General features: G+C 33.9%; 3 protein-coding genes across 5 annotated transcripts; all 3 read right to left on the bottom strand.

Moving 5' to 3' along the window:
• Nucleotides 1-3843: 3843 nt before the first annotated feature.
• Nucleotides 3844-4865, bottom strand: LOC123195835 (signaling peptide TAXIMIN 1). The gene is made up of 2 exons (XM_044609690.1): nt 4520-4865; nt 3844-4209 (listed from the first exon to the last, which is right to left on the bottom strand). Exons 1-2 carry the CDS (start codon nt 4624-4626, stop codon nt 4086-4088), a joined length of 231 nt encoding a protein of 76 aa, XP_044465625.1. The 5' UTR covers nt 4627-4865; the 3' UTR covers nt 3844-4085.
• A 3054-nt stretch (nt 4866-7919) lies between these two features.
• LOC123195719 (uncharacterized protein HI_0077) lies at nt 7920-10963 on the bottom strand. 2 transcript variants are annotated; one of them, XM_044609530.1, is made up of 7 exons: nt 10516-10963; nt 10182-10423; nt 10003-10099; nt 8772-8955; nt 8588-8669; nt 8342-8411; nt 7920-8248 (listed from the first exon to the last, which is right to left on the bottom strand). In XM_044609530.1, the coding sequence occupies exons 1-7, from the start codon at nt 10906-10908 to the stop codon at nt 8177-8179; spliced, it is 1140 nt and encodes a 379-aa protein (XP_044465465.1). In that variant the 5' UTR covers nt 10909-10963; the 3' UTR covers nt 7920-8176. The 2 variants fall into 2 exon arrangements, with proteins under 2 accessions (XP_044465465.1, XP_044465467.1); XM_044609532.1 differs by having other exon boundaries at nt 10512-10888.
• Nucleotides 10964-11373: 410 nt separating this feature from the next.
• LOC123196255 (transcription factor GTE4) lies at nt 11374-16115 on the bottom strand. Of its 2 annotated transcripts, none has more exons than XM_044610205.1 (5): nt 13767-16115; nt 13634-13679; nt 13423-13539; nt 13232-13304; nt 11374-11768 (listed from the first exon to the last, which is right to left on the bottom strand). In XM_044610205.1, exons 1-4 carry the CDS (start codon nt 15768-15770, stop codon nt 13246-13248), a joined length of 2226 nt encoding a protein of 741 aa, XP_044466140.1. In that variant the 5' UTR covers nt 15771-16115; the 3' UTR covers nt 11374-11768; nt 13232-13245. The 2 variants fall into 2 exon arrangements, with proteins under 2 accessions (XP_044466140.1, XP_044466141.1); XM_044610206.1 differs by having other exon boundaries at nt 13423-13536; nt 13767-16114.
• Nucleotides 16116-17806: the final 1691 nt, after the last annotated feature.

Below are 17806 nucleotides of genomic sequence, written 5' to 3' on the forward strand. Positions count from 1 at the left end.
TGTTGATGTGGAAGATGCAGAAATGCGAGTGAACAATCAAATAGACAATTTCTTAGTGATGATAGATAACTACTGTAAAGGCAATTTCTTGGTTCTCTTGAAAACAAGATTCATTTACTACGTTTTCATAGATACTTCTAAACGAAGCGAATGTTCTATAGTAGATTTCTTCTCTTTGCTTTGATTACAGTTGGGGTTGGCACATCTGGCAAACTGATGTGCAGATGATCTTACATTGTTTATCAACAGTTTCCCCTAGCTGCCTGGTTTGCTCCTTTTTGGAACTGGAATCGTTCCAGAACCTGCCTGCAGAATACTGCTTTCCTCCTGGTTTTTTGCAAGATGTTGGTCTGAGTGATTTTAAGCGATAGTTGTGTAATATGGTTTTATGGTCTGGTAGTAACTTGCAGTCTTACAAGAGCCTGGTTTCTTTGCTGCAATTACAGCCCTTGGTCCGAGACTGCGCCCTTGGTAGTTTTGGTTTTTGTTGCTGTTCTTTTGTTAGCTGTTGTAAATAGTTTGCTGTTGCTGTCTTATATCCTTCATCTTGTTAATGTGGGAATAGTCTAACAAGATGAGCTTAGTTTGTTTTTCTGTTTTGGTCTTGTTTTAATAATTTTACTTAAAAAAGAATGAACAATTTCCCCTGCTATAAGTCAAATGCTTTGGAGCATTATGATGATTAACCTTATTTAACATGTGAGAGATAGTTGTTTTGTTTAAAGATAAGTGGGGATCTACTTTTGTTTTTTTTTTTTAATACAAGGAATCAAACTTTTTAATTTTCTTATTAAAAGAGTTAGACTGATTTGTTATACAAAAATAAGTTTAATCTCTAATGTCATTAAAAATCAATGGAGTGGATTTTTATTTTAATTAAAAAATAATGACTGAGATAATTTTTGACTAAGTGAATTTTTTTTAATTGAAAAGAATGAATTTTTAAATTTTCTTATTAGAAAAACCAAAATTGTATTGTGTCTCACAAAAAGGGCCTAATCTCTAAATCTCTAAATGTGCATTATGTCTTTCCAACAACTTTTCTATTATGTAGTTCATTTGTTTGAAATTCTTTTAATCAAAATTATGTTTATTGAAATTAAACTGTGCATCCTTTTATCATAATGATGTTTTATTTTAAAAAAAATTCCATTTTTACAATTGCCCCTGAGTTTCTTATTGAGTCCAAATAATAAAGAAACTTCAAACTTTGAACTTAAAAAATTGATACAATAAAAAAAAAAAAAACCAATTAATTGTGGTTGGGTTTTGTTTATTATTATGAGAGTATTTCGTGATTTTGTATAAATAAATTTAGAGAAAGAGTATAACTTGAGTTTTTTGTGACTTGCAAATGTCCATATCACCTTATAAAATGTCCACGTTGATGTTTTCAGGCCATTTTAATTTAACATCATTTGAAATTAGATGATACTTCAACATCTTCGATAAAAATAATAATAAAAATTTGGTCAATCTATTAAAAATTAGAATTTTAATTTGTTTCATTTAATAGAAAAATAAAATATTCCATTTATTAATTGAAAAAAATCAAGTGCGGACTTTTCATTAGAATAAATATGATAATTCGGTTAACTCTTCTTTAAAATTAGAAGGCTAAGTTTCAGAGTTGGACATGCCTTTTTTTTTTTTTTTTTTTGATTTTTTGGGTTCTACTTATAGCTTAAAAATGTCATCTTTGTTCTCTTCCTGATAGGCCACCTTAAGTGACATTTTGGTTGCTCGTATAAAGTCCCTTTGTTCTCTATGGAGAGGTTCTCCAACCAATGATTATAAAATCAGCTTTGGTGGTATTTTTCCTCAGAAGAGAGTTTCAGCAGACAGCATATGTACTTCATTTTGGTGAATTTTTGGCCTCAGCAAGTTTTGTATCACAATCAGGCACTGATGCTTTTAGTTTCCTGTGCTCTACTCAGGCTTATGGACCTGACAATGCAGCATATGATTTTCAGACCACAAGATGTGATTTATATATGGCCAGGTTAGAAGTATTCTTGCATCTGCTTTGCATCGGATTCCAGCAAATTTGCATTACTATAATTTATTCTCCTTTTTAGTTTTTCCCCTTGTACTCTAATTGACAGGAGATAGTATTCTGAAAGATTTATCGACCTATGACGGGCTTCATTATGATCCATTCCTTAGGTTTTCATTTTCTTTCACATTTTGATATGGTCATGGAATATATTATAGCTCATATATACATATATGTCTGAAATCTTCTTAGACCGCCCCTTCGAAAACGAACCAACCATACTAAGTAAGTCAAACCTCAAATCAAATTACCAACTCCAAAATCATTAAATCAGGTAAGTTAAAAGTTTGATCTTGAAATATTATCATATTCTCTTATACATGAAATCTCCTTTTTCGCGACTCAAACTATGCTTTGAGGGTATGTAAGAACTATTGGTCATGCAGAATGTCTGGTAATGGTAAAATAAGTATTGGAATGTAAAGAATACAAACCAAGTCTTACCAGTCGGGTGATGGATGAAAATGGGGTTACACTAGAGCAAATGAAGAAAAATATTTTCAATGCTGCTGCTTAGCGCTTACTAATTGTGTTTTCAAAAATATACAAACCTGAGTACCAATTTCTAGGACTTGGAAATCTCCAATCAAATGTATTGATAGGAAGGTATAATTATCCTAGCATAAAGAAGAATCTATTAGTATTTATTTAACATCACATTATAAAAATTTTGTAATTGTGAACAGTGTCAGATACCCTTAACCAGAACCGACTGGGTAGGTTCTGAGTAGAAACTTGTCCACATTGGTCTAATTCCAGTTCCTAGTTCTTAGGAACTAGCCAGTTCCGTTTCTTGTTTTTCCAGCTAAATATCCGGACTCGCTCACCCCTAGTTAAAATCTTGGGTAAATGTAATTCTCTCTGGGTGTATAATTAAAAATTGCTAATTTGACTTGACAACAATTAATGAAAAAGATAATCACCAATCATCTTACTCCTTAAAGGACTTTGAAATGAAAATAATAGTGAAAAACAAATATGAAAGGATAATTAAAAAATCAAAAGTCTTAGCTAGAATATGGAAAATAACAACTGGAATGTAAATGCTTAAGAAAAGCTAAAAGAGAGGATGACTCAGGGTAACAGCAGACTTCAAAATTTTTTCTGAGAATTTGCAGGAAAAATACACTAGAAAATCTATAGATAATAGATGGCAACTAGTAATTTTGTCAATCCTTCTAAAGAAGATCTTACTCCTTCACTGTATTCTACCTTTCCTATTAAAGGATTTTTCATTGGAACTGAATTATGAGCTGTGCCAATGGCAGGTAAAGCTTTCTGTTTGTTGAGATAATAAAACAGGATTAACACCAGCTAACCTGGTATTATTTATGGCCATTTTGCACAATTGCACATGCTGTATCCTTATTTCATGCACAACTTGGAAACGGCCAAGAGGCTAGTCTAAGGAGTTGCCAATCTCGATATTTCCCTAAAGAATTGGATAATGAATAACCATAGCTACCTACTTCTTTATAAATAATATTAACTTCATCCCTTGAAATGGTGGCATAGATGCATAATTTCACCCCATAAAGACAAAGAGATGAACCAGTTAACACCATTTATATGAATATTTTATTATTTTTACCTCAACTACTCCTCATGTTTAAGGCATGGAGTTCACTTGGTCATATCTAACTTTATAGACCTCCACCTACCATTTGTTTTTTAACAAGCAAATCTTTAACACAATGAACTGCATTCTCAGCAGTCTATGAAATCATCATAAAAGAAAAGGGGTTTTGGATAATTCCAAAAATTTAAGCAAATGGCACCCAACTCAATTTGTCCAAATGAACTTCAATTTAGTGAAATCTGAATATTATCTTGATGAACATGAAAAAGAAAAGTGATAATAATTCACATCAACAAAAATCAAACAGAGTACCATCCATGTCTGCAAAGGTAGATCAAGACTCAAGAATAATACCTCAATATTATCAAAGCATAAAGAGGAAAAAAAGAACATATCTTTATACACAACCAAAAACCAGGGGAACAAGACGAACACAACGCAAGAATGAAATTAACAGGGGATTTGCGAAGTGAACCATCCCATTACATGAATAGGAGCTTTGACCAACTCAAGAGCAAGTTCCACTATTACTGTAACGCACAAACAACATGGACATATGCAAGTCAACAACAACCTGCCCAATTAACAATTTATCATCAATTAGTTTCCCAATCAAATCATCCCAATAACTGGCCAAAAAATTATCGAAATCTGAAGTAGCCAAGTCACAGCAGAGTAAACTGAGACACACCGACAAATCCCACGGGAAAAATCAGGAAGTTTTAATAACCCAGAAGCAGAAAACCCATTAAAAACAGTAAAGAAATAATCACTGATGATAGAGTTTTCAAGCCAAAGTGAATTAGGTAGCCAGAAGAATATAATGAATTAAAACGGAAAAAAGAAGTAATGAACTTGCAGAAATAAAGAGAAAGAAAACTGACCCAACGATCCAAATGACGATGCCGACGATTGAGATGAGGAGGGAGAGAAAGGCAAAGGGAAGGCCCAAGAGAAAGCCCAGCGGCCTACAATCGTCTCCGCAGCACATGATTTCTTGTTTGTTGCAGGTTGATAGAGAAGCTAGTGAAGAAAAGTATTAACACAATTAATGAAGGAGGCTGCTCTTGTCAGAGAAGAAGAGAGAGAGCTGCACACGTTTCCTCTTGACTTTTCCACAAAGCAGCGATGATCAATTAACACCAGTAGAACCAGCCGAAACGACCTCCACCCAAAGCTCCCATAAAAGGCAAGGTGGCGCCCAGGCAGATTCTTTTATTAATTAATTTATATTAGGTTGACTACATTACAATTTCCTAACAAGTATGGCTTCAAATTATTTTTATATTTTTTTATGATATAAATTATTTTTTTAATTTTGTTTTAAAAGAATTAGTAATTTAATACAATAAAAACCAGAGTATATATATATATATATATATATATATATATATATATATATATATATATATAAAATTTAAATATGTAAAAATATATTATTATATGATTAAGTGTTATTTTATATTTAATTTAAAATCATTCAATCACATAATAATATATAATTTATATATTTAAATTATTTACGAAAAATATGAACGTATAGTTTTATCGTAAAAATAATATAGGAATTTTATCATCTTACCACTTTAAACATGATAAGTTATCTTTTTTACAAGTTTAAAAACCCGTAATTCAAACTTTACAAAAAGTTTGAAAATTACAGTCTTTCATCTCTATAGTCAATTCAATTGTTTTAACTATTTATGAATTTTCATTGTTGTTTTTCATTAACAAAGAAGTCGTAACTTCTTACACTGGAGAAGTTATTTCTTCTTATTGTCGTTGTCATCGTTTTTTCTCATTGACATTTCTATTTGTCATCATTTATGTACATCGTTAATGCACAGATAATTTTCAGGGTTTTTTTTGTGAGGATTGCTTACAGAGTTAGGAGTGTGGACTGGTTGTTGAGGCAAAAGGGTTAACAAGTTGGTGGAGGTGGTCAAGGCTAACCAAAAAAACTAGAAAGAAGAGAGTAAGAGTGAAAGAAAAAAAACAAAAAAAAAAATGTAGAGTAAATTGATAAACAGGAGTATATATATATATATATATATTATAATTTGGGCGATACGATAATTTTGAAAAATAAAATAATTAAAAATAATATGGTAACTTAACTTGTTAACATTATGTCTTGATTCTTTTTCATTAATAAGGTTTGATTTTAAATAAAAAAGTGTGATTATAAAATAATGCTATTGGGTCAAACATAGGGTGGAACAATGTAATTTATTCAATTTTTTAACTCCTCTTTTATTTCCTCCCCTCTATTTACCATCTTCCTCCTTTCACCTTTTTCTTTTCTCTCTTTTCTCCTTAATCACATCAGTTAAATTGCAATCTAACCATTATTTTATCGGATTGAGCTTCCAAAAGGTAGAACGTGGAGAAGGAAAAATAGAAGAAAGGAAGATAAATAGGAGAAGAAAAGACTTGAAAAGATTAAAAAAAAAAAAAAAAAAAAGATTTCTCTAACCCTCGCGCCATTATTTGTTTTCGAGTTTGTGCTACCTTTTTCATCTTTTTATCTTGTCTCTCTAAGAAGATTTTTCTCTTCAGTTTTAGTGTTTGATCAATTTTGCTGACCTCTGAAATCATAAATGGGTTAGATTGGTCCCTATCAAACTCTTAGGCGTTATTATGCATATCACATGAAGATGATTCAAGGGCTTGCATGAAGAAATACAGAGCACATGATTTCCCAAAGTTGTATTTTCTATTGGCATATATGCTCCTCAAGCTGTCTTAAAGATTCGCCACTCCATTCTTCAACTACCCAATTAATATCTGCTTTCCTCTCTTTTATAATGTCATCTGATGAAATGAATAACCATTTCTATATAATGGCGTATTATACATTTTCCCATCCAAGCTCTGGAGAAACCAAAAGTTTCCGCCCATTGAATTTTTAAAGAACAAATTTCCATCCAAAACTTAACTACGTCAGAAAACAAATAATGATAGAAAGGCATAAATTCCAATTTCCTTTTCTAATAATTGCCCCATGCTCTACCGCAAAACCGCTGATAGTGCAATCCCCGTCAGCGAAAATGATTCCTAACCTTGCTAAAACTGTGTCACAGATGGAGAGGTCGTGATAAATGCCAATGAGAAAGTTTTAGCACTTGATGTTGATGATATAATAGCAGGATTACGAATTATATTATATATTAAAAACTTAATTTTTTTTATTATTTAAAATATATAGTATTATTAAAATAAAAAAATTTAATTGATACATTATTATTCCAAAAAATATCATAAACATTTATAAAAAATTTAAAATTTTATATATATATTTCTATTATATTATTATCATTTTTTTTAAAGTACATCAATTCATACGAATAACATGTATTATATCATATCATACGATACGTCTAATGTATTATATTAATTTAATATAACTTAAGATATGTATTTTTTTCACTCGTATCTTATTATATTATATGATACGTATTATGTATCATAGGATAACCATAACCATGGTTGATAGCCTAATGCAATTTTACCTAAATCATACTGAAAGAGGTATGATTGACAAGTTCAATTTTGAGATCCAACGATAAAATGGTACTAGGCAAGGTGCAATATGACCATATCACATCTTGATTGCAAGTTCAACCAATAGATTACACCAAATGACAATCAATATCAAACTAGAAAGATGTGATTTAGTTGGATTCGACAATATTATACATTTCCGATATGATTCCATCATTTAAATCTATCTAAATTATCAATAATCGCCCTCGAAGACGATGTGTGGTAATTTTGAAAAGAAAAATAGTTAAAGGTAATACTCTAATTTAACTTTGTGACACCGTATCAAAACCTTTTCAGTTAACTAGTTAAGTCTCGAGTAAAATTTTGTAATTTAAGCATTCAAAGGCTGAGAACTTGTTTCCAAACCTTGGGTGGGAAAATGTATATTACTCATCTAGTGGAAGGATGCCCATCTGTCATTTCAGAAAATTGGTTTTCCTAGCCATGGACCAACAAGTTCTCATCTACTGATAGATAAAGAAACCATCTATAACCATTCAAGTATCAACCCATCCGAAACCGCAAAAATGGCAACAATCAAGTGACAACCGTCCGCCCAAGAACACAAGGCAACCTTTAATCATTTTAGCTATGTTCCTTTGACAAATCATCGAAATCTTTATCGATTCTTACTGGAGAAGTTGGCTGTGAAAGAGGATATATATATATATATATATATATATATATATATATATATATATATATATATATATATATATTTGGGCATTATATGCACTGTTAATATCAAACAAACAGTTTCGCATAGTTTCAATGTAAAAATGAAGGATAAGGAAAACTACAGCTGCATGAAACGTTCAAGATGTTTGAACAACAAACACATCAGATGGAAGATGCAATCATATGGCATCCTAAACTACCAATCATTGTCATGCTGAAGAATCAAATTGGCAAAAGAAGTACCTAGCACTTGTTGCTTCAGACAACCTTCTAACTAAACATCCTTCTGAGTGAGAAAGTGCATGTATCATTGAGCATTATCTAGGTGGGCTATTCAAACTTGAGTTTTCGCTCTCCATGGAGATGATAGAAGCAAGCCTCTCATAAACCTGTAACAAAATTTGGTTTCTCAGAACATCTTTTGTTCCTCAAGAGCTCTATAATTAGTTGCCTTGGATGTGCAATTTTACAGTTTAACATACCACTGAAAGCTTGTCATCTGTATCCCGTTTCTGATTCTTGTCCTGTTTAACTGCTGAAGATTGATCATACCTAGAAGAAAGATGAGGCAAGAATTGTGTCAAGAACAACTATTTATCTCAATGCAGATTTTAAAATTCAGCCATGTTTTGCTTTGTAGCTAAGCAAACAACTGTCAAGACCACAACATTTCAATTCAAAACCTTCAAAGGTTCTTTCCAGTCATATTAAATGCATAATTTTCTCACCAATGACGAGGAATGCCAGCTTCATCTCGAGCTGAATAATTGAAGGGCCCTTTCAACTCCACATTGTACTCTTTCAATAAGTCTGCATGATTATCCAATCAGGGTTGACATTACCCATGCCCAACAATGCATTATCATCAGTTCAAGTAACTATTAAACTGAACTTTTAAAAGGGTTGCTAAACCTTTAAAGGTGGAACAAGGAGCCCGATCCATTTTCTGACAGACTGAAAGAAACCAGTAGACACCAACTGCTACATGTGCAACTTCCTCATCTGCAATTCTAGCCACAATATTAGATGTACGATGATCTCCAAACCCGATCAATTTTTGCACTAACCGTGGCCCAGCATCAAGTCCTCTAGCCTCCTAAACCCATAATGAAAGTTGACAGTCAGCACTTACTAAATCAGATTGTCCGTACAAAAAGGAAATATTTAGGAATCCACAAATTAGTTTGGCATCAAGCTTTGGTGTTGTGAAAAGCTAGGGCAGCTGGAGATATTAGGAGCCAAGCAAATTGTTTGAAATTTTTGGAGTTAATTCTGCTTATGAAAAGATTAAGTGTTCCTTTCCTTTCATTTATGTGGTACATCTGCAAATTCATTGGGCAGAAACCCCTTTAAAATCTAGAAACAGTTGCATGTACAAATGTCTCTGCAACATCTAGTATAATAAAGGAAAAGGTACCCATACAGGTTCACTAAGCTAAAATCCAAAGAGAATAGACACAGACTTCCACTGAGTTCTTGTTCTACATATAGAAGCAGGACTAGTAGAGAGTGTTGGTATGAGTTTCACAACATTTGAATGTTTTTCCAAAAAGGATATCATACCACTTTATCAATCTACCACATACTGGCAGGCAGTGACTACTATTTTCAGAGAACCCTCATATTTGTTAATCAAACCTTAACTTGATGAAAAAAGAGAGAGTTCAGAAGAAAACAGAGATGAAATGAAATCAGAATTTGGGAACAACAAAACTCAAGGGAAACATAGGAGTAGAAAGAGTAAGTTGGAATTTCCCCACTCCCTTTATAAACCCATTTCTTAAAGAAATAGTTTACAAGGCCTCTAAATGCACAAAATGGCAACGAGTTCTCTCAATGTGTGTGCTCCTCTCTTCCCGAAAGAGTAAATAGTCAATTTGCTGATCCAAGAACCAACCTAGCCTACCACTTTAATTTCAACGTTAAAAAATAAGCAAGAGCGCACAAACCTGGTTACACTCGAAGTGGAAATATTTCTATCTATCTAAAATGTAGAACTCTTATAAACCTGCGTTTTCTCTTTGCATAGTTAATCCACAGATATGGAACAAATGACAGTGGCAAGGGCATAAAGTTGACAACTGAAAGTGTCAGATGGTTATCTGTTACCAGTCTATAGCTCTACTAAAGAGCAAAAGATTACCTGGACTAAGGGGATGACAGCCAAACGTGCAGCAACATTGTCAGATGACTTCTCACACTGATTCCAAAGCACATTATGAGCAGGCATGTCTCCATATCTAATCATGAAGGAATTTTCGAAAGTCAGCAGGAAGAATCAATTATATATTAAGTATAAAACAACAGACTAAAAATACTCACTTGACGCCAAGCTCAGCAAGTCTCTGCGAACACCACGCGAAATGGCGGCTCTCGTCATCAGCAACACGAGCAAAATCAGCGAAGAATTCCTCCCCAAGAATATCACAGTAGGGTGAAAAGCGAACAACGGTATCCCATGCCAAATCAATAGCGTTCAGCTCCACATGAGCGAGGTTGTGAAGCATATAGGCATTAAGAGGCAAAGGTGAATTTTTTGGAGAGGGAATTTCTTTAGGGGAAACCTGAAGTTGACACAAAGGACAACATAATAAAATACGCAAGCCCAACAAAGCAGGAAGCGATATAAGTAGAAGGAAAAGAGAAACATACAAACCAGTTGAGGCTTAGGAGGACGAGCAGGTCGAGAAGGTGGAGAACAGACTCCAATAGGCAAATTGAGATTGCGCCATTTAGAGAAAGCCAAATGAGAAAGAAGGGATTTGGAAAGAGGGTCAGGGGTAGAAAGAACAATAGCACCAAGTTCTGCAAGAGAGGAAGCACACCCAATTGAGGTGTTAGTATGGGTATCACAAGTAGACGAGTTTTGCAAAGGTTCTGGGCCATTGGGTCCCCAAAAGCGGTTCTCGTTGAGTGGATTGTTTCTCCAGTTCTGGAGACCAGACCATACTGAGAATTGCGAAGAAGAAGAAAAAGAAGAGATTTTAGGTTTGGGTTTGGGGAGAGGAAGTGACGAGGAGCGAAGGTGTTTCAGAGTTGGGGAAAGCATGGCTGTGGCTGTCTGTCAGTCTTTGAGGTGCTTTTTGTTTTAAATTGGGAATAATCGGTATCACATCTCACAAACAATTTTAAAGATGAACCTCAAATACTAACATAATTATTATAACCAATAAATCAAATATAATTATTATATCTTAATAATTTTTTAATATTTAAGATAAAATTAATAATCAGATTAATTTTTTAATATCTAAAACAAAATTAATAATCAGATTACTTGATGTATTATCTATTATCAATAAAAAAAAAATACCAAATTAATTTTTTATTACCTTTATCCAGAAAACCCCTAAATAATACAAATAAATTACATAAGAGCATCCCACAAAACAAACTCAGGTGAGTTGAATTAGATCCATAGTTGCCTCCCAGTCCACATGAACATCCTCGGAACAGTGTCTCCCGTAAAACCACATCAACACATAACCAAAATCAAAAAATCCATACAACAATGTACAAAACTCATTTCCATATTAACCCATCATGAATTACAGACTTTCTTTGTATAACACCAAAGAATCCTGAATCTGCAGCATGCTGAAGGAAACTAAGATGAGTGGCACTAGTTAGCAATGTACACAAGCTAAGCAAATAAACCATCTACTTCTTATCATTACCATATTCTAATTCTACCGTATACAACACAAATTTGGGACAACACAGACAAGCCACCCTACAAACTAAAAGCCTAGCTCTGACAATGTCAAGAAATGGACCCACTACCAACTGGTCAAATGGTTGCTGGCCTTGCGAGCTTTTCCACTGTACACCAATATGCACATTCCGATTCTAATCACAACCTCACAAGCTGCAACCCAGCAAATAGCAATCTACCCTAAACTCCACAATCTGTCACATTAAATTTTAAAAAAAAAAATTAAGTGTCAAAATCATCTTGTAGCAAAGTTGAGATAGTAATCACAGAAAAAATTACTAGTCAACTGCAGAATGCAGAAAGTAATGAAAGGAGCAATTCTCTGCAAGCTGCTTCAGAGCTAAAATTGAAAACATGAATCCTCAACAAAATTATTGCTGAGAAACAAGTCTATATGAATCCTAACAGAACTTCAATTTAGTAAAACAAGTGAGGCTGCATACAGAGATCAGTGTAAAACTCAGAAATTCTAAAAGATCACAAAATCAGATAGAGAATAAAAATATGAAACTTACACAACAGAAAAGAAAATGCAGTAAGACCATGCACAATCAATAAATAATCACAATCTATTGTATAAATATTCAGCAGTTTATAAAAAAAATTAACCAAAATACAAAACCTAATTTTCAGTCAGCCTTTCTTGTGTTGAGATCATATAATATATGGGCACAGCTAAATGCAGAATCAGATGAATATTACAACTAAGGAAAATTAAATGCCGAAATGTGGCAGTAAAATCAGGCAAACAATCCAGTGGCAACTAAGACATTTCAAGATGCCTGAAGGCATAAGGATAAGAGACTACTAGTATAGAAGGAATAGGAAAAATCTCACAATGGTAATCAGATCTATCATCAATCAAAAGTATAAACCATCCAAAACTCCATCCTCATCAAAATTCCAATATACAGGAATAATGTTATATGTGCTTCTTCACAGGTCATACTTTGTTACTGGAGAAAACAAATACCAGATACAGCTTCTACGGTTGATGGTTTGACAACTTTACAATTAACAGGACACCGAACTGCCTTCCACCTAACACCTCGCCACCCTCTCTAAGATCAACAAGGTATTCCATGTTTTTGGGCCAAGGTATATCATCGTCTAGATAGACTGTGCAGCAGATTCACAGAAATGCAAATCCATTCTACTTGAATCTAACCCAATATTCCCTTTTTTCCCACTTAAAGAGCATAGTTATCAAGAGTCTGGCTAGTATGACAAATTAGCCAGAAATGAAAACAAGAGCTTTGCACACACTCAAAGGACAACACTAAATCACATGTGCTCGAGGGAAAAAGTACAAATACACCCCAACCTAAATCATAACAGGCTTGTCTACATCTCTACATCGCAATAGTCCTATGTCTGTGTCCATGAAATTCTACATCATTACAATCAAGTGCAACCATCAACCAACAACTCAAAAAGCAAAATTATGCTATCTGTATCTCTATGTTTTCATGGTAGAAGTCATCATTAACGACCAAAACAGCAAATAAATTTTAACAAGACATATTTTATTAGAATTCGGAATCCCAAAACAACAATACATTTACAAAAAGAAGATAACCCTATACATAAAATCAGCAGATGTCAAGAGAAAAGATAGCTCAAACTACCACATAATATACAAGTAGTCTGCATTTACCTGGACAATATATGTCATGTCCTGGGTGAATTCCTGCCATCAGATCCAGATGAGGATGTTTCACTATCAGAATCTGCAAAAAGAAAATAAATAATAAAATAAACTCAGAGAGAAACAGGGAAAACTTTTCGACAAAGCCTTGAACTACTACCACTATGGATTTCAATAAAGTTAGAGATACATCACAGTACCACTTGAAGAAGATCCAGAATCACTGCTAGAGCTGCTTGAGCTACTTGACATACTCCCATTATTACCTTTGTTTTCCACCTGTACCGGTGATGAAGAAGAAGCTTTCTTTTCATCTACTAAAGGAGAAAAAGTCAATGATAAAGATATACCAATCAATCAGAAATGACTTACCAGAATTCTATCTATACTTGTAATCAAATAGACCCTTACCTGTTCTAATTTCTTTTGGAACCTCTGCCACAACTGGGACTGAGGCCTGGAAATAAAGGACAATAGAAAGCATTTAGCAACTTGATCCCCATTGAAAAGGAACAGAGATAAAGGATATAATCCAAGTCTTTACCTGTTGGACAATCTGTTGAGCTCCTGCTCTGGCTTGAATTGCAAGCTCAGCCTTTCTCTTGTTCTTGCTCAAACTTTTCTTGTAGTTGGTAACAAACCTATCAAGTTCCCACAGAGTCTCAGCATCAACACTATCAATGTCTACTTCAATTTCATCATCATGTTGGAAGAGTGAAGAATTCCTCTTCTTTATAATCTGCACTATATTGTCCAGCTTCTCTGATGGTAAACTCTGAAGGTTTGTACTAAGCTTCTGCTTCTCCTCATATGACATGTCCCTTTTATGTGGGTCCTTTGCCTTCGGCTTCTTGGGAGTAGGGGTTCTACCTGAAGGAGTAAGACTAATGGGTTTTGTTTTTGGATCAGTGGGGTATGTCATTGATTCTGATCTATCCAAAATCCTCCTCATATCAAGAGGATGTGGCAGCGGAGGAGCCTTTCTTAATGTGGGTGTGTGAAAACTCATTTCATAGTCTGCACCAATCCTCATCTCACGATGATATTCTGACTCTATAACAGCCCATTTTTCCTCAAATATCTTCAATAATTGTTCCGCCATTACATGAACATCTTGCCCTTTTGGGTTATATGTCATAGCATTATGAAAGGTAAGTCTGACATCCTCTGCAAATTCTTTTGGCGTCTTGTACCAATTCTTGTTCAATCTTGATTTCACAGTTCCCAGATCCATTGGATGCTTGATAATGGCAAAGTAATCGTGCAAACCAAGACCCTTAACATCAACAGGAGTATTAAACACCCAACCATGCTTGTGCTTCATCAATCTCTCAAGCAAATGACTACAATTCTTGAAAACCTTACTTCCCGGTCCAAACCCATGCACCAATTCCCGTCCTGCCTGCTTCTTCCCATTCAATTTTGACTTTTTGTTACTCTCAGCTGGTGGGAACTTATCTTTTGCAAGTAAAAACTCTGAATTCCTATAAAATTGATTGGCTTTTGGGGTCCTTTTCTCTTTCTCCACACGTTCACTAAGTGCTTGACCATTCTCCAAAGTTGATATACTCAACTGATTCAAAGGCCTAGCCTGTCTACTAATACTGATAGTCCTATGAGGAACAGAGACTCCTACGGAAGCCACCTCTGAATAAACCCTCTTCACTCCATTATCAACCCCATCATTCACTGCCAATGGCAAAAGCAAATTACTAAACCCTCCACTAATCTGCCCCTCTTTTGCCTCAATCCTCTTCACCAAACTCCTCACAGTGTCAAGCTCACCTTCCAGCTTCCTCATAATTTGACGCATCTCCTGCTTCGAACTTGACCTGAAATTTATCTTAACTTTATTCTCCAAGCCCAACTTCACCCCACCATTCCCTAAGGGTGCGAGCTCTCTAGTGATAGAGGACACAACCTGTTGCGTGTTAAGACAAGGAAAGTCATCCAAGACAGCATCTAAACGAGAGATTAATTGTTGCTGGGCGGAACTCGTACTTTCTAAGGCTAGGGTTTGGGTGGGCACCTCTTGAATTGAACTCTTGGCGTTGCCGTTGTTCTCCCCCTTGTTGTTGTCGTTGTTGCTCTCGTCCATGTTGTTCTCTTCGTTGTTGCTCTTGCCTTCATTGTTATCGCTCTTGTTCTCTTCGTTGTTGCTCTTGCCCTCATTGTTATTGCTCTTGTTCTCTTCGTCGTTGCTCTCATCTTTGCTGTTGCTGATATTCTTGCTCTCGTTGTTTTGGTTGTTGTCATCATTGGGGGTAACTTTTGTTGTGACTGTAGTAGCGGTGGTGGTGGTGGTTGTTGCAGGGGCGGTGGTGGTAGCTGCTGTCGGGGATGTAGTTGTCGGGACGGTTGCGGTGGTAGTGGTTTCTGCTGGGGCGGCTGTTATTGTCGGGGCACTTGTGCTGTTGTTCGTGGCGGTATTGTTGTTCTGATTCTTGGGACCTTTAAAAGCTTTTCTTGTATAGACCTTGCTTTCCGAATATCTCTGCTTCTCTCTATCAGTCCCATCAGCTCCTCCTACTATTGGCCCCGAAGCCATGCATACATCTATTTACTCACCAAACCCCTAATTTAGCATACACAACTCCCTCAATCAATTCAAAACCAACAAAAAACCCTAATTCCCGCCGACAAACGCAACAAAATTAGGGCTTGTCCCCGCAACCACAAGATCTAGAACATCATAAACCTAAAAGTAGTACTGCGCATGAACGTAACAACAACGACGACAACAGTCAGGGTTTCGAGCCTTTTACCTTTCGTTTCGCTCCGATCTTCTCCCCAGTTTCTCTCTCTAGAAACTTTCTTTCTCTCTTACAGTATCCCTTTTTTTTTTACAGGTGTACGGTAGGAGGGACGTTAGTGAATCGCAACAGATTCGCGAGAAGCGTGTTGGTGCACTAAAAGGGCTGTGCTCCAGAAGCATCATAGCGCAGATATAAGATGTTGGCCTCACGTGTTTTAATAGCGCGTTGGTTTCACACTCCAAATTATACTAACAGTGTCAGTGACTATGTGCTATATAGACAAATTATATAATTAAATAACTAAAAATTAATTATATAATAATATAATATAATATAATCATAAATAAATTATATAAATATATATATAATTTAAAATAACAATTTATGAGTATACAATGCGATTATTTTTTTCTAATTATTTATTTAAAATGACATATTCAATTTTTACAAAATAGTATAATTTATCATAAAACAATATATTTTATTAAAATAAAATTATTTTATTGAAACTTTATTATCCCTGCACATAAAGATTTTGAGTAAAAAGAATTTTAATTCAATTAATTAACATATATTTATAATAAAATTATGCAAATATATGGATATACCAATGAAAATTAAGAAGCATATGAATCAAACATTATATCGTATAAAATATAACAGGATGAAAAGTGTTCATTCGTAATAATTTTGAATAAATAGTATTAATAACATACTAACAAACTTATAATCATATAAAAACAAATTACTACCAAATTTTGGTTAACGAGTTTAGAAGATGATGCGGACTTATAAGTATGGTAAAAATTGAGTTCAGATACTTGCAAGTTACCTATAACTCGACTTGTGTCAAGTTACACTTAACTTGATTATTGTCGAGTCATATTCAAACTCAAGTGTTTTGAGTATATACTCAAGTTGAATTTGGATATATTATTATTCAATTCAACGAGTTCGTGAACTTAGACAAACTATATAATATTAATAAATCTTTAAAATGTTTGAAATTTTTTATATATACTCTCAAAATCGTGTATTTATTTTATTCTATTAAAACTTATATTTATTGAGTAAAATTACATATCTTATAATAAAAAATTTTATTTAATCCCTTATTAATTATAAAAATTAGGAGATTTTATTATAATTTTTTCAAACTAAATTTAAGATAACAATAATTACCTTGAATTTCAATCTACAACCGTCAATGTATCGGCCTTGAACCCTACATTGATCTTATACAACTAAGCTCAAGCATATAAATATATAGTTTGGCTTGACTAATTTGTAACCCTACTGTCGAGCTTGCCTTTCTGAGGAATAAAAGGGTCATGGACGCGCGTGAGTGTCACTAGCCAAATTTAAGTTGAGAACAGAACATGTGTTGGGGAGTGCCTGGCTGGTTGTCGTGTGGTATTGTAGCAGTTTTGGGGGGTAAAATTTCGAAGCCCCACATATGGTATTTTAAAGGGTTCACGTGCAAATCAATTTACCACGAAAGACAATAAATAGATACGTAAAATTATTTAATAAATTATTTTAACATTTAATTAAAATTATCAAAATTGAAGATATATATATATTTTTAAAATATATAAAAGCAATGATAGGTACATTTTGAAAGTCGTATTATTTTTAAAGCTAAATTTAAAAATCATAAATATACGTACACATAATCTTCAAATTAGAAAATTAACTTAAATAAATCATTTAATTTATTAAAAATAATAATTTTTCATAGTACCATTTCAATAATTTTTCATGAAATCATGAAAAATTATTGAAATGGTACTATGATTATCTAATAATCATATCCTAAAAAATTAAT

The sequence above is a fragment of the Mangifera indica genome, chromosome 14, assembly GCF_011075055.1.
Source record: "Mangifera indica cultivar Alphonso chromosome 14, CATAS_Mindica_2.1, whole genome shotgun sequence".
NCBI lineage: Eukaryota > Viridiplantae > Streptophyta > Magnoliopsida > Sapindales > Anacardiaceae > Mangifera > Mangifera indica.

Excerpts from the sequence above, each read along its gene's own strand:
- LOC123195835 (XM_044609690.1), bottom strand. The coding sequence starts at position 4,626 with ATGTGCTGCGGAGACGATTGTAGGCCGCTGGGCTTTCTCTTGGGCCTT. Across the intron at positions 4,210-4,519 it reads ATCGTCATTTGGATCGTTGG|GTTGTTGTTGACTTGCATAT; the intron begins GTCAGTTTTCTT and ends TTAATTGGGCAG.
- LOC123195719 (XM_044609530.1), bottom strand. The coding sequence starts at position 10,908 with ATGCTTTCCCCAACTCTGAAACACCTTCGCTCCTCGTCACTTCCTCTC. Across the intron at positions 8,956-10,002 it reads CTGTCATCCCCTTAGTCCAG|GAGGCTAGAGGACTTGATGC; the intron begins GTAATCTTTTGC and ends TTATGGGTTTAG. Across the intron at positions 8,670-8,771 it reads TCCTTGTTCCACCTTTAAAG|ACTTATTGAAAGAGTACAAT; the intron begins GTTTAGCAACCC and ends ATAATCATGCAG.
- LOC123196255 (XM_044610205.1), bottom strand. The coding sequence starts at position 15,770 with ATGGCTTCGGGGCCAATAGTAGGAGGAGCTGATGGGACTGATAGAGAG. Across the intron at positions 13,540-13,633 it reads TCCAAAAGAAATTAGAACAG|TAGATGAAAAGAAAGCTTCT; the intron begins GTAAGGGTCTAT and ends TTTCTCCTTTAG. Across the intron at positions 13,305-13,422 it reads TTCTGGATCTTCTTCAAGTG|ATTCTGATAGTGAAACATCC; the intron begins GTACTGTGATGT and ends TTCTTTTTGCAG.